The sequence below is a fragment of the Filicampus tigris genome, chromosome 6 (assembly GCF_054856515.1).
Source record: "Filicampus tigris isolate MCC_2025a chromosome 6, RoL_Ftig_1.0, whole genome shotgun sequence".
NCBI lineage: Eukaryota > Metazoa > Chordata > Actinopteri > Syngnathiformes > Syngnathidae > Filicampus > Filicampus tigris.
This window is the reverse complement of record NC_141222.1, coordinates 28,229,712-28,243,505: the sequence shown is the minus strand read 5'-3', so window position 1 is coordinate 28,243,505 and position 13,794 is coordinate 28,229,712. Positions and strand designations below refer to the sequence as shown.

Below are 13,794 nucleotides of genomic sequence, written 5' to 3'. Positions count from 1 at the left end.
TAAAAAAAGTTTTGTCAAGCACATACAAATCAAAGTCCTTTGTTCACAGTCAGTTGAGCACAAAGAGAAGATCTAGATCAGTCTCATTTGTAAAAAGTCCCCCAAGCACAGACAGATCCAAGTCGTGTTTTCACAAAAAAAAAACAATAGCTCTGAATCAGTCCTCTGCTCACAAAAAGCGAAATTGGTCACACACATCCAAATCAAATTCCTTTGTTTACAGTGGGTTTGTCAACAATTTTTGCGACTTTTTCACACACACACAACAACAACAAAAAAACACTTAATGACAAACAGATCCATATGAGTCTTTTGTTCGCGAAAGTTTCTCAGTCACAAATCCGATTGAAAGTCCCTTGTGTACAAAAAGTACGTTGGGAAAAAGAAAACAAAGTCTTCTTCTGAAGACGCGGTCGCTGTGTCGCTCGTGTGTGTTGATGCCCCTCAGTGTTTGGCTGCTGCCGCTGCCGGTGGCCCCGGTGAGGCGTGGCATCGCGTCAACGCCGGCGTGGAGCTTCGCTCGCCCCGTTTGGCCGTCTTCCATTTGCCCGACGGGGCCGCTTACCTCTTCCGGGTGTTTGCGTTCAACGCGTACGGCGTCGGCCGGGCCTCGGAGCCCTCGGAGCCGGTGAGGAAGGCCGACCGGGACGGTAAGGGAGCGCGGCGGCGGCGGCCCGTACGCGCTACGTCATCCACTTGTATGCCACATCCCGCCGTGTACGTGACGATATGAAACGCTGTGTTGCAGGTTGCGCGCTGTCTGTCGGTACGTACCAGGACACGTTTGCTTCACGTTTCACGTGTGTCCTCCTCTGAGCACCCTGCACATTAAGCCTTCACATGTGCGGGTCAAATTGACCCATAAGGAATAGGACTAGGTATCGATCACAAGGGCCCGATTCGATTCGAATTACGATTCACTTTGATTGAGTTTCCATTCAGCTTCATTTGTTAAGTTTGAAGTGAACAAGAGGCAAGAAAAGTGTTGTTGTTGTTGTTATTGGTGATGGTGGTGGTAAAAAGTCAGCTCACGCACTGCGAATGCAGCATGCTTCACTGGAAATGGCCAACAGGGTGCAACGTTTAACGTCTATGCCTCATTAGCTGCCCCGTTGCTAACGGCTTCTGCCCGTCTCTCCCAACAAACAGGCGTGGCGTCCGCTCCTGGGCAACCGGTCGCTACCCGGAACACCAAGTCGTCCGTCTTTGTCCAGTGGGAGGCGCCCAAGCACGGACAGCAAGGCCTGATGGGATACTACATCGACGGTCGTGCAGTGGGGAGCAAGGACTGGTTCGCCTGCAACCACAAACCATTCAAACTCAACAGGTCCTTTATTATTGTGGCTATTTTCCGAGTCCCTAATGCTAACGCTAATGCTAACTGGTAATCAAGTGAAACAGTCAAGCAGTCTTCTACAGTGTTAGTGGTATGTCTCCAAGACGACTTGAGCAAAGAGCACGTCTGATCATGGGTAGTCATTAGCAAACCTTTCTGCTAGCGGCTCTCCAGCTTTTTAATACAAACGCAATTTTTTCATTTCGTAAAAACCCACAAACGCTTTTCCACATTGTTGTTGTATGTCCCTAGAGTCCCTAGTTCCTAGAATATGTCCATACGACAACTCATGTATACCTTGTATAAAAAATTAGCTGGTTAGTGCGCCACCCTGTTAGCCACTCTCCCATTTGTGTGCTATTGCTAATTGGAAGACAGTTTTTTTATCACCAAAAAACCCGACAGAGACAGTCTTCCACTGTGCACCTCAACAGCAACATGTGTGATTTCATTTTATACTGAGGTACTCAGTTAGCAAGCCCCTCTGCTAGCAACGTTCCCGCTTATGTTCTCTTACATCCGCCATTGCTAATTCCCATTGTGTTAAACATACAGCAGAACATTCCTACAACCAGAGTAAACAAAAAGTGTGATTAAAGTTAGCCATTTAGCAAGCCTTCCCAGTAACAAATCTCTTGTTTCTATTGCTAATACTACTAATACAAATTTGTAGTCATGTAAAACTGACAAACACGACAAACTCATCTGTACAACAAAAACAAACACCACGTGTGATTAGTGAGTCGATTAGCAAGACTCTTTGCTTGCCACTCTTTCACTTGTCTGCTAATGCTACTTTATAAAATGCTTAAAGAAAACAATACTTTTCCGCAGTGTTTGCAGTATGTAACACGCAGTTGCTACTTGCGCTAAATTAACCGATGAACAAGCCTATCCACTAGCAACTCTCCCGCATCTGTCAACTTATATCCGCTAATGCTACATTTTTAATCATGTAAAACTGCCAAGACGACAAACACGTCTCTGCAACGACCAGCGTGAACAACTGGTGGTGGAAGTTAGCCGGTTAGCAAACCTCCCCGCTTGCGACGTTCCCGCTTTCTTCAGTCTAGGCTCGCTTTTAGCTCCTTCTACACACGACGTATTGCATCTTTCCAGGTTTGTGGTGCATGGCCTCACGCCAGGGGAGACCTACGTGTTTCGGGTGCAAGCTGTCAACGTCTTCGGCCTGAGCGAAGAGTCCCAAGAGTCGGGACCCATCGCGGTGGAGCCCGCCCTGGGTGAGCACCGCCCAGAAGCTATGACGCAAACCGTTTGGTTGTCGTTTGGTACTTTCATGTTATTTGATATTCTAATGTTCTGCCAGGTGGGGGGTTTGAGTACGGTATGTATTAAATGGTTGTGCCTCCCAGCCACCCCACCCCTGCCTTCATCTGCACGCGACCTCCTCCTTCACGTGATTTATTGTCGTCATCACAAGTCACATTTGAAGATTTGTGTTGTTTTTGATCCAACACTGATGCACTACTCACCCACCAATGTTTTTTGTGCGGGCTAGAAGGGCTTAGTTGCAATTTCATCTTTTCCGTTGGTAAGATCATTTGACATTCAAGTGTTTTGAGAGACGAGCGTGGTTAAGGAACAAATGAAAGTTTTATCCCAAGACACCACTGTACAAAATGAACTTCAAAAGTAAGAAAGTACAGACCCTGAAATGCAACGCCGGGAATTAAAGTAGTTGTACTTCATTAGTAGCACCGCATCCACATTCGCATTTACATCATTTTCATGTTGTGTCATCTGTGCCGCTTTCAAAAGTCACCAACTTATTTTGACAAAATAATGAGTGGAAAATGCAGATATCTGTTTTCAAATGTAGGGAGCAACCAGGAAAAAATGTGGCTTTTTGTGTCATGATTTTAGATCAGTATCGAGATGAAGCTGCTCTCGACAATGTGTGTGGAACAATCGCGTGCTGTTCTGCTGTATTTTTGAATACTAACGGTGTTAGTTTTTTATTTTCCATAATTGCGACGTGATAGCGGTGGTATTACCTGATAGATGAAGTCAAGTCAGTCCCCACTGACGCCCTTGCCTGTTGCTGCTGTCGCTGCCCACCACTGAGCCTAACCTCTCTGGCAGCCACCCCCAGCGCCCCCTACGGCATCAGCCTGTTGAACTGCGACGGCTCCTCCATGACGGTGTCCTGGAGCAGCCCCAAGAGCTGCGGCGGCTCCAAGATCAGCGCCTACTATGTGGACAGACGGGACGTCGACACCCTGGTCTGGAAAGAGGTCAATGTGGGCGGCATCGTGGACCGAGTGTGCACGGTGAGTGTCCGGAACCCCTTGGTAACGTCTCGCGCTTTTGTTTGCGGCGGACTAGGCGCTTGTGCCTTTCGAGCTGTGGTTTTCAAACTGGGGTCTGTGAGCCAAAGCTTGAGGTGTCGTCAAAATATTTATCAATAAATGACCGTAGCTTTTGATGAAGAACATCCCCCGAATCAGAGATCTTCTGTCCAAATGACTACAGTCTATAGATAGATTTTTATTGCCTTTCCTTAGGTGGATAATCTGACTGAAGGGACCTTCTATGAATTCAAAGTTCAAGCCGCCAACATGGCAGGCGTGGGCGTGCCCTCGGCTCCCAGCCTGCCGATGAAATGTGAAGCTTGGGCCATGGAGCAGCCAGGTGAGTCCATTTTTGTGAAGCCTCGCCGTCATGTTACCATTTACATCGCCCCCTCATGCTATTGCTAGCGGTAATGCAAATTTGTAATGTGGTGCGCTCATCATCGCGCTGTTTCTTTTCCTCTGCCTGCAGGTCCAGCTTATGACCTGACCTTCAGCGAGGTCCGTAGTCATTCCCTGGTCCTGGTTTGGAAAGCTCCGGTCTACACAGGGGCAAGCGCTGTCTCCGGGTACTTCGTGGACATGGCCAAGAAGGGCTCTTGCGATTTTGTCGCCCTGAATGAGAACGCCATCAGTCAGCGCTACATGCAGGTGAGACACCAACCAGAGTGTGGAGGTCTCAGTCCTGTCTGGTCGCCTGAAGATCTGATCGTTGTTTGCTGCGAATAATGTTGTTGTTGGATGGAGGTTCTCTGGGGTTCGTCCAAATGTGATTGTCAACATCTGCCAGAAAGTTTTAAGGTTTGAAGCTCGATGTGCAGAAGCCTCGAAATCTGAGGCCGTGTTCCCGCAGAAAAAATCCTGTACCGTCCCGTCCCAGACTATAGTCTCCCAAAAAAAAACACAATCCTGTCCCGTCTTGGTGAAAACGACTCCCAACCCGTCCCGCTCCCGTTCAGAATGGCCCCCCAGTCCCATACCGCTCCCACTTTGGAGGTCAAACAGTGTGTCACCCCCGCTCCCTCACGGACTCTCCCAGGTTACTGGATGATCCCGCTCCCGCTACCTTAAAACTCTCCTGCCCAGCAGAGGGTCGACAAACAGTAACTTTGGCACCTTCCACCACATTTGACAGTGGAAAATAAAAAACTGTGGGAACGTGCCACACTTTCGGTGTTGTGCTTCTGCCTTTTATGTAGCCTACAGGTGGGATGCCACTTGTCATAGTGTAGGACACTGACCTGAAGCGAACTGTCCTAAGATGTGGGACAAATGAGACCAACCAGCTGACCTTTGTCCTGCAGGTGAGCGGTCTGGAGGAGGGCGAGTGGTACGTGTTCCGGGTTCGCGCCGTCAACGCTCACGGCATCGGTAGAGCCTCCCTGGTGACTGAGGCTGTCTGCGCGAGCCCTCCTCCAGGTAATCGCTCTGCTCTCTAGACAGTCTTTGTGGGGTCTGCTGAGCTGGTCTTCCTCTTCGCTGCTCGCTGGCGCCTCCAGGCACTAAGGAGATCGTGGCCGGCGTGGATGAGGAAACGGGTGACATCTTCCTGTCTCTGGAGGCCAGCGACATCAGCAATACGTCTGCCTTCGTGTGGTCCAAGAACTACAAGCCCATCGGCGAATGCCCTCGCGTCGCCGTCACCACCAAAGGACGCACGTAAGCTCTGATTGATGCCCCCTAAACAGATTTATAGTTGCCAAACATGGTGGCAAACCGCTACTATTGTGTAAACCACTCTACTACACTCACTTCAACATACTGTAGTTCCTTGGTACCAAAGCAATACTTATACATACTGCATGTGAATCCACGAGTCGCAAGTATGCGTGCGGGGAATACTGTACAGTATACGCATTAGAATTGTATACCGCTTATGTGTAGCAAGAACAATCTACAGTATTTCATTCACATACTGTGAACATATTTGGGACAAGTTATCAAAAACATGTACATTGTGTCTAAGAGTAGTGAGTGATGCAAGGGTGGAATTGGCGTGTTTTAGTTCCAGACTGAGTTTCCTGAACCCCGACAAAGACGATCTGGGCCGTTACTCCGTGCTGGTCACCGACACCGACGGCGTTTCTGCCAGCCATACACTCACCGAGGACGGTACGCCGGGGCACGGCCATCATCCGCTGACCTATCAAATTCTTTCCCTTCACGTTGGTTGTCTTTTCCCCCCAGCACTCAACTCCATGCTGGAGCTCAGCCATGCCATCAGGAACCCCAGTGAGTATCACGCTTGCACTGTCAGGCCAACAGACGCCGCCAACCAGAGGCGGGGCACGCCAGTCACGTCACTTGACTCCAGACAAACTTAAATCGCCAATTTTAGGACGAAAACTTGTGCAAGGCTTGACTTGAATTTGACTTGCAAGTACAGATACTGAGTGTCTGTGCCAATATATGTTGTGATTGAGTCAGACTGTTTGACTTGCTTAACCCAAGTCATGATTTGAGTCCTCTCGCTTTAAATTTAAAGCAACACTGGGCAAGTATTCAACCATATTCAAATTTTTTCACAACTCTTTTGATGAAACATTGACTTACAACTAGTTGAATGGGACTTTTGTCATGCCCTTCGGGGGCCTGTATCATTTTTACTGGTACTAAGCGACTTTGAGGAGGGAGGGAGTCACCCTGACACACAAAAAAAATACAAATGTCCTGAATTGCTTTACGGCATACGTCACTTCCTCTTTCACTATAAGGATGGAAGTCGATTTGAACATCTACGCGCTATTACTGGTGTCATGGGAGAAGCCCCAAAACAACCAAAAAAAAACAAAAGTATTGTTGAAACAAAATGAGATTCATTACCTCATCGCTTTTCATCTTTCACACAGCCCCTGGAATAGAAATGTCATTCAGTCCAACTTGCAGGCCAGCGAGAGCTCAGGATTTCACCACACTACGCCCTCATGGGAAATGTGGTTGACTTTTGTCAAAACACTACCGCTTTTGTCCACACGGCGCCGCCATAATCTACAAAAACTGACAAATGACACAGTGTTGCTTTAATAGGGACTCAAATTGACTTTCTTGATTTTGAACTTGAAGGTTAAGACCTGACTATTACAAAACGTTGTCTCCTCCCTGCAGTCGTCCCGCTCAAGCATAACCTGAACTACGAGGTCCTAGAGAAAGGCCATGTGCGCTTCTGGGTGCAGGCCATCAAGCTTACGCCTGCCGTGACATACAGGTTCGTCGTCAACGACAAGGAGGTGACCAGCGGTGAGGTAAGCGGCACGGAAATAATGATGATAATCAAAACACTCTACTGGGGATGAATTTTTCAATTCAATTGGACCAAATCTATTGAAGGAGTTAGTCTTTGAAGAGTTATGGAATTCTCCCCAAATGGCTGCTTCAGACCACAGACTGATTTTCTGTTCCATTTCGGCCATCGGCTCTTTTCCGGTGTCAATTGTATATAGTGTTTTATGTTCATTTATTGGCTTTATTTAATTATATTTGTATTTACATTTCATATTATTTATATCTATATTTATTAATACGTGCGCCACAGCCTTTTATTATTTTTTTATTTGTTACAGCTCTCGCTGTTCTGAAATGCGCTATGTAAATAAAATTGTATTGTATTGTATTGTATATTAGGGATAGACCGTATCGGCCGGGCTGATTATCGGTGCTGATATTCGGCCTTTTTTTTAAATCTGATGGCCGATAATAAATCAAATTAAAACTGTGTTAATTTCAAGGAACTATTTCTTCAAATTTTCAGTTAACTTTATTAGAGATTCTGTCCCTGGGAATACTCTGCACCTTTTGGTTTTGTTTGTTTCAAAACAAAGATAAGTGAAATTTGAACATTTCTGTCATTTTGAAATTTTGGAGAACTTTATTTACTGTCGAAAACTATATGGAGCAATTTTTAAGTTTTCATGTCACTTTTTAAGACATGCTGATGACCCCGGGAGCTCCCTGAACTTTGTTAGAATTTTACAACAAAGATGAATATTGTCAAAAATGTATAATAAGGAAAAACATCAAAATTATGCAAATCTGGAAAAAAATGCTCAACAAACATGTCTAAAGGCATTTCAACAAAGTTTAGAGTTTTAATTTGTTTTATTTTTTTGATGCCAATATTTTCCTTTTTACTGAAAATGAATATCGGCTCCAAGTATCGGTTATCGGCCTCCTTGACTACTAATAATCAGTCTATCTTTAGTACATAGATTTAGACCAGGATAGTTTCTGGGCACGTTCAGGCTCCCAAAAGGCAAGTGAATCGACGGAAGACAGATACTAAACCCCAACTCGCATGTCCGTCTGTGTTTGTCGCAGGGCCACAAGATAAGCCACGACGTGTCCACGGGCGTTATCCAGATGATCGTGGACAATTTCACCCGAGACAGTGAGGGCACCTACACGGTGCAAATCCACGACGGCAAGGCCAAAACGCAGAGTTCCCTGGTCCTGGTCGGAGATGGTAAACCTCAAGCTGTAACAGCTTGCTGTGGGAGTGTGTGCACGGACACTAACGTTCCCGTGACACTTGCTCTTTGGCTTTGTGCGTCCAGTCTTCCTGGCTGCGCTGAAGGAAGCCGAGTTCCAGAGGAGAGAGTACGTCAGGAAGCAAGGTAAACTCCCAGGATTGGGCACTTTGCTTTGTAGTTGTTCAGAGAGTTCGTCATGTTGTTTTCTTGCTTTTCGTGGTGTTTGGTATTTTTCACTTTTGTAGTTTGGTATTTCATTTTTGGGGTAATTTTGGAGTTGTTCACAGTGGTTGTCACAGTAGGAGCCCAACTGATGATCATGGTGCTTGGAATTTGACCTGTTTTTGTGGTTGCTCATTGTGTTTGTTGGGAGTCACTTTTTATAATTATTTTTTTTTTTTTTTGTTCTGTGGTTGTCACTGGTTTGTAGTTATTCATGGCGTTTGTATTTTTGGCACTCGTAGCTGTTCATGCTGTTTTTCCACTTTTTCCTGCAATTGTTCACAATGCTTCTCACCTCATTTTGTAGTTGGCCAAGATGTTTGACATTTCATTTCGTTTTCAATTTGGTGTTGGGTTGCCGGTCACTTGTTTTTTTCTAGTGGTTCACGTTGTTTCCCCACTTCCAGGTGCACATTTCTCGGAGCATCTGGCTTTCACCGTGACTGAGGACTGCACCGTGATGCTGGCTTGCAAGGTCCCACTTGCCTTTGATGAGTTTGTGGCTTTGTCTCGCGTTGCGGTCAACACGTGCGTGGGCGTGTGTCTTCCCAGGTGGCCAACGTGAAAAAGGAGACCACCTTCCACTGGTACAAAGAAGACGAGGAAATGGTTCCGGAAACTCCGCCCAACGTCATGTCGGGTGCCTGCGCTATTCCCATCCCGCTGGTGAGCGACCGGTCACCACGTTAATCGCGTACTGACTGACTGACGGACGGATTGATTGGTCGATTGATTGATCGATTGATTGTTGCAGTTCTCCAGGAAAGACCAGGGCGTGTACAAGGCTGTGATTGGAGACCAGCGCGGAAAGGACACGTCCACCTATGACATCTCGGGACAAGGTACTTCCTGTTTGTCTTCTACTTCGGGACCCTGTTGTTGAACTTGATCCTGCTTGGCATTTGACACAAATTTGTCTTCTTCACTTGTAGTCTTTGATGACATCATCAACGCTCTTGCCAGGATCGCTGGTGAGTTCAGAGTATACAGCACAGGGTATATCATTGAGAGTATAATCGACACTATAAGGCATAATGATTATACAGCCAATACAGTATTATTTACCATAACAATATACATTATGTGTGTGGGTGTGGGTGTGTGTGTGTGTGTGTGTATATATATATATATATATATATATATGTATATATATATAAATACCAAACTATTTATATACAAATACCAAACTATTTATATACACACACACCCCCACACACACACACACGTTTATAATGCGTGTGTATAAAAGGTCTAAGCATGATTTTGCGTTTCAGGCGAATCGGCCTCCGAGCTTGTGCTCCAGTGTACTCCAGAGGGCATCCGTCTGCAGTGCTACATGAACTACTACACGGAGGAAATGAAGACCGTGTGGAAACACAAGTACCATTTTTTTTTCTCAAATATTGACTGACTTTGATGCCGATGCGAAAGCAAACATGCTACATTGTCACCAGAACGTTACTAGCATGTGTTTGATGATCGTCTTGTTTTGTAAATGTACATAGTGGTTGTTTCACACAGGCAGAATTTATTATTATTTGCTGTTTCAATCAAAAATGTTTTTTGTAGTTGATGGTGTTAGGTCTTTATCATTTATGTATTTGTTCAGTGTGTCACATCTCTTTGTCGTTATTCACGATGCTCGTCAATTGTTTTTGTACACCGGATGATTTAGCGTTAGCCACGTTAGCGGCTCAACCCGCCAGTTAGCCAAACAGACAAGGAACGAGTCATGCGTTCCCGTCCTTCGTCGCCCCCTACAGGGAGAGCAAGATCGCCTCCTCGGAGAAAATGAGGATCGGCGGCACGTCCGAAATGGCCTGGATGCAGATCTGCGACCCGTCGGACAAGGAAAAGGGTCTGTACACCATCGAGATCTCGGACGGCATCAAGACCCACGCCAGGACCTTCGACCTTTCCGGACAAGGTAACGTCTTGGGGACCACATTTGAATATGTCATTCAGATGATGTCATTGTTTCGGAAATCTATCATAGCAGGATGCACAAAGAAAGTCTCAAGGACCCATGCCCCATGCATTGTGCATTGGTTTGAAGCGAATATTAGCACTCAGTCACACCCACTGGACTTTTAGGAGCGGTTAGCTCCTGAACCTAGTCTCACTAAAGTACACGAAATTGAGTTGACATTTCTGTCTATCATAACAAATGTGCATAAAGTCTCAAGGACCCATGCCTGAAATTGAGCGGGAAGTCGGCCATTTTGGTTTGAATAAGATCGAGTTAGAAAACAAAACAGCCTCTGTTGCGCACCCGTCTAGGGCCTGAAAAAGTCTGAAGGACCGACGCCCGAAAATGAATAGGAAGTCAGCCACTTTGTTTCGAAGCAGCAACTTGTGTGTTTTGTGACTTAATGGGAGCTTTGAACAAGACGTTGAAATGTTGTTTGTCGTTCGGCAGCTTACACCGACGCCTACGAGGAGTACCTGAGACTTAAGTGAGTCGTTTGTTAATGTCAATATTGACGCTGTGTTCTCGCTGCTTGTTCTTCATCAAACTTGACTCGTTCTCTTCTTTCAGGGCTGCTGCCTTTGCAGAGAAAAGTGAGTATGTCGGGCCCGATGTCTGCGCTGACGTCCGCTCGTTCAAAGTGAGCGCGACTGATGTGTTCTTTGTCTCCTCAGACCGCGGCCGAGTACTGGGCGGCCTGCCCGACGTGGTCACCATCATGGAGGATAAGGTACTCAGAAAAGACTGGCCTCGCAATAGAATAGACACACCGCTACGTGTCTATTTTACACTACCGTGTTCAGTCGTTCCGATTGGTAGCAAGTCGGCCCCAGATGGAGCTTCAGTTCCCAGACCGCGTTCCAAACTGAGCCGTGTTGGAACACACGGGACGTAAACACCGGCCATGCCCTCCTCGTTTTAGTGACGCGACACATTTATTGTACATTCCAGTAAACAAACTGGAAGAAACCAAGTGGAGCCACTGGTGTGATGGTTCACATAGCTGACTCAATTACCACTCAATGCACTCAGTCAGCCCGCAATTGATTGGTGAGGGCCGGTATCGTACATGTTTTAGATGTCACTCTGGTGCAAACCCACCTGATTCAAATGATCAGGATCGTTATCCAGCTTCTGCAGACCTTGCTGATTATATGATCACTTGAATCAGGTGTGTTGCAGTAGGGATACATGGAAAACAGGCAGGATACCAGGGGTGGGCAGGATACCAGGGGTGGGCAATTCCGGCCCTCGAGGAATTGTATACCATGGATAGGACTCTAGTCATACTTTGGTCGACCCGCACCTAGTCTTTGATTCCAAACATGATTTACTGGTCTACCCATTTAGACAAACATTCATTGTCTTCCCCTTTTGCCTCCTCCAGTCCCTGAGCCTGACTTGCACCGTGTGGGGCGAGCCCACCCCTGAGGTCACCTGGTTCAAGAATGAGCAGGAGGTGGCGTCCAACGAGCACACCAGGATCACTTTTGACGGCGGAAAGTTCTCCAGTTTGGTCATCAACCAGGTCACACCCGAAGACTCCGGCAAGTATAGCATCAACGTGCGCAACAAGTACGGCGGCGAGTTTGTGGAAATCACCGTCAGCGTGTATCGGCACGGAGAGCAGATCCCAGAGTCCAAGCTGGGACAGACCAAGGTGGCCATGCCCGCTGTCATACCGCCCTCCAAGACACCCACCCCCGCACTGTCTACGGCCCAGACCCCAGCCATGTCCATAAAGAGCCCCACACCGGCATCCACCCCTAAATCCCCGACCCCAGCCCCCAAAACTTCAACCCCTGCTCCCAAATCCCCAACTCCAGCCCCCAAGTCTCCCACTCCAGCCCCCAAGTCTCCCACTCCAGCCACCAAATCTCCCACCCCGGCCCCAAAGTCTCCCACCCCGGCCCCAAAGTCTCCCACCCCGGCCCCAAAGTCTCCCACCCCAGCTCCAAAGTCTCCCACTCCGACCCCCAAATCTCCAGGCTTTAAGTCTCCAACCCCATTTGGAAAGTCCCCGACCCCCACCCCCAAGTCCCCCACCCCCACCCCGAGACCCAAGTCCCCAACCCCCAGTGTCAAGTCCCCCACTCCGCCCAGATTTATGAAATCTCCAACCCCACCCAGGAAGTAGTTAGCGGTCCACCTCGACCCTAAAATCCCCCTCCCCCAGGCTTGAAGTCTCCAATTCCCTTGGGAATGTCTCCAACTCCAGCCCCCAAGTCGCTGACGCATAGCCTGACTCGTAATGAAGTCCCCAACTTTCAAAAGTCAAACCACCCACCCTGCCCAGATTCATGAATTCTGCAGTCCCTCCCAGGAGGTAGGTTGGGGCCCAACGCAGCCCCGAAGTCCCTTTCTGGGAACCTGAAATCTCCTATCCCCCAAATCTTGGCTTCAAGTTTCTGTAGTCTCGCCCCCCAAATTCCCAACACGTACCCTGACACCAAAGGTTCCCTACCGCTCTTGTCAAGTCGGCCAGCCTGAACGTGTCTCACCCAGGCCCAACCTGGCCCTGATGTCCCCCACCTCAGCCTTGAAATCTCCCATTCGCCCCAAAATTCCCTACCCCACTCCCCAAATCCCTCGGCTTCAATTCTCCAACGCCCTTGGAAAGGTCCCTATTTCTGGCCCCCCCGGGTCCCTGACCCTCTGCCCAGATTCAGCAAGTCTCTAATCTCGCCTAAGAAGGCGGTGAGGGTTTTGTAGCATGCGCATGAAATTGGTCACCGTGAAACAAAGGGAAAAAGTGAACTTTTATGGTGTCTTTAAGATATTTGCGAGGTGACTTGTTACGTTGAAAAGCTGCACCTTCCGCTACGTTACGCACTAGTGGAATGCTGGGGAGGAGTGGTCTAAGCGTGGCTATTAGCGCTTCTTGTTTTGGAACGGAACATGACAAAAGATTGTTTTTTTTTGAAGATCATTTCAAGTTGCCATTAAGTATACAAATTGTTTTTTTGTTATTATTTACGGAGCGTCTAGCCACCCATCAAGTTTGATCAAATCAAATCAAGCTAAGCGGCCACAAATGAGCTTTTTGTGTGCACTTTATATCGACAATGTGTTGTGGCCAAAAATGTTCCTATTTCATGTCTTGGGCTCCAAAGTTTCCTGCTGTTTTTCTATTTTTTTTCCCCCTTTTTTGGGGATGTGTGCAGCAAAATATTCCCTCAATAAACAATGGCGCTGATGTATGGACCGGGTCTTGGTTTTTGTGGTGTTGGCTGTGACGCCCACATTTTTGAGACAACAAACATTTTTATTGTCTCAGTGTAATATTTTATGGCCATAATTTAGTATTTTGTGGCCACAATATAACATTTTGTCCGGTCATTATAGTACTTTGTGGGCAAAAATGAGTATTTTGTGTGCAAATTATGCTTATTTTGCGGCCACAAATTAGTTTTTTGTGTCCACAAGTATCCCACAGTGAACCATGGAGTGCTTTGAGGACTAGACTTAAGACAATTGTAGCTGGACTTG

At 47.2% G+C, this 13,794-nt stretch overlaps 1 protein-coding gene across 9 annotated transcripts in view; it reads left to right on the top strand.

The window, feature by feature from the left end:
* Window positions 1–13,509, top strand: part of myom2a (myomesin 2a) — a 38,859-nt gene extending 25,350 nt beyond the window's left edge. For 8 of the 9 annotated variants that reach the window (XM_086033214.1, XM_086033213.1, XM_086033219.1 and 5 more), the window contains 22 exons: window positions 1,150–1,327; window positions 2,456–2,577; window positions 3,440–3,627; window positions 3,862–3,988; window positions 4,121–4,299; window positions 4,953–5,067; window positions 5,148–5,307; window positions 5,654–5,760; window positions 5,836–5,880; window positions 6,754–6,890; window positions 7,963–8,107; window positions 8,199–8,258; window positions 8,744–8,811; window positions 8,889–9,002; window positions 9,091–9,178; window positions 9,269–9,307; window positions 9,611–9,716; window positions 10,100–10,263; window positions 10,756–10,792; window positions 10,876–10,898; window positions 10,980–11,035; window positions 11,693–13,509. In XM_086033214.1, the coding sequence (XP_085889340.1) occupies window positions 1,150–1,327; window positions 2,456–2,577; window positions 3,440–3,627; window positions 3,862–3,988; window positions 4,121–4,299; window positions 4,953–5,067; window positions 5,148–5,307; window positions 5,654–5,760; window positions 5,836–5,880; window positions 6,754–6,890; window positions 7,963–8,107; window positions 8,199–8,258; window positions 8,744–8,811; window positions 8,889–9,002; window positions 9,091–9,178; window positions 9,269–9,307; window positions 9,611–9,716; window positions 10,100–10,263; window positions 10,756–10,792; window positions 10,876–10,898; window positions 10,980–11,035; window positions 11,693–12,442 (3,008 nt within the window). In that variant the 3' untranslated portion in view covers window positions 12,443–13,509. Of the gene's footprint in view, window positions 1–448; window positions 651–748; window positions 767–1,149; window positions 1,328–2,455; window positions 2,578–3,439; window positions 3,628–3,861; window positions 3,989–4,120; window positions 4,300–4,952; window positions 5,068–5,147; window positions 5,308–5,653; window positions 5,761–5,835; window positions 5,881–6,753; window positions 6,891–7,962; window positions 8,108–8,198; window positions 8,259–8,743; window positions 8,812–8,888; window positions 9,003–9,090; window positions 9,179–9,268; window positions 9,308–9,610; window positions 9,717–10,099; window positions 10,264–10,755; window positions 10,793–10,875; window positions 10,899–10,979; window positions 11,036–11,692 lie in introns of all 9 variants that reach the window. The other variant, XM_086033220.1, reaches the window with a different exon arrangement.
* Window positions 13,510–13,794: the final 285 nt, after the last annotated feature.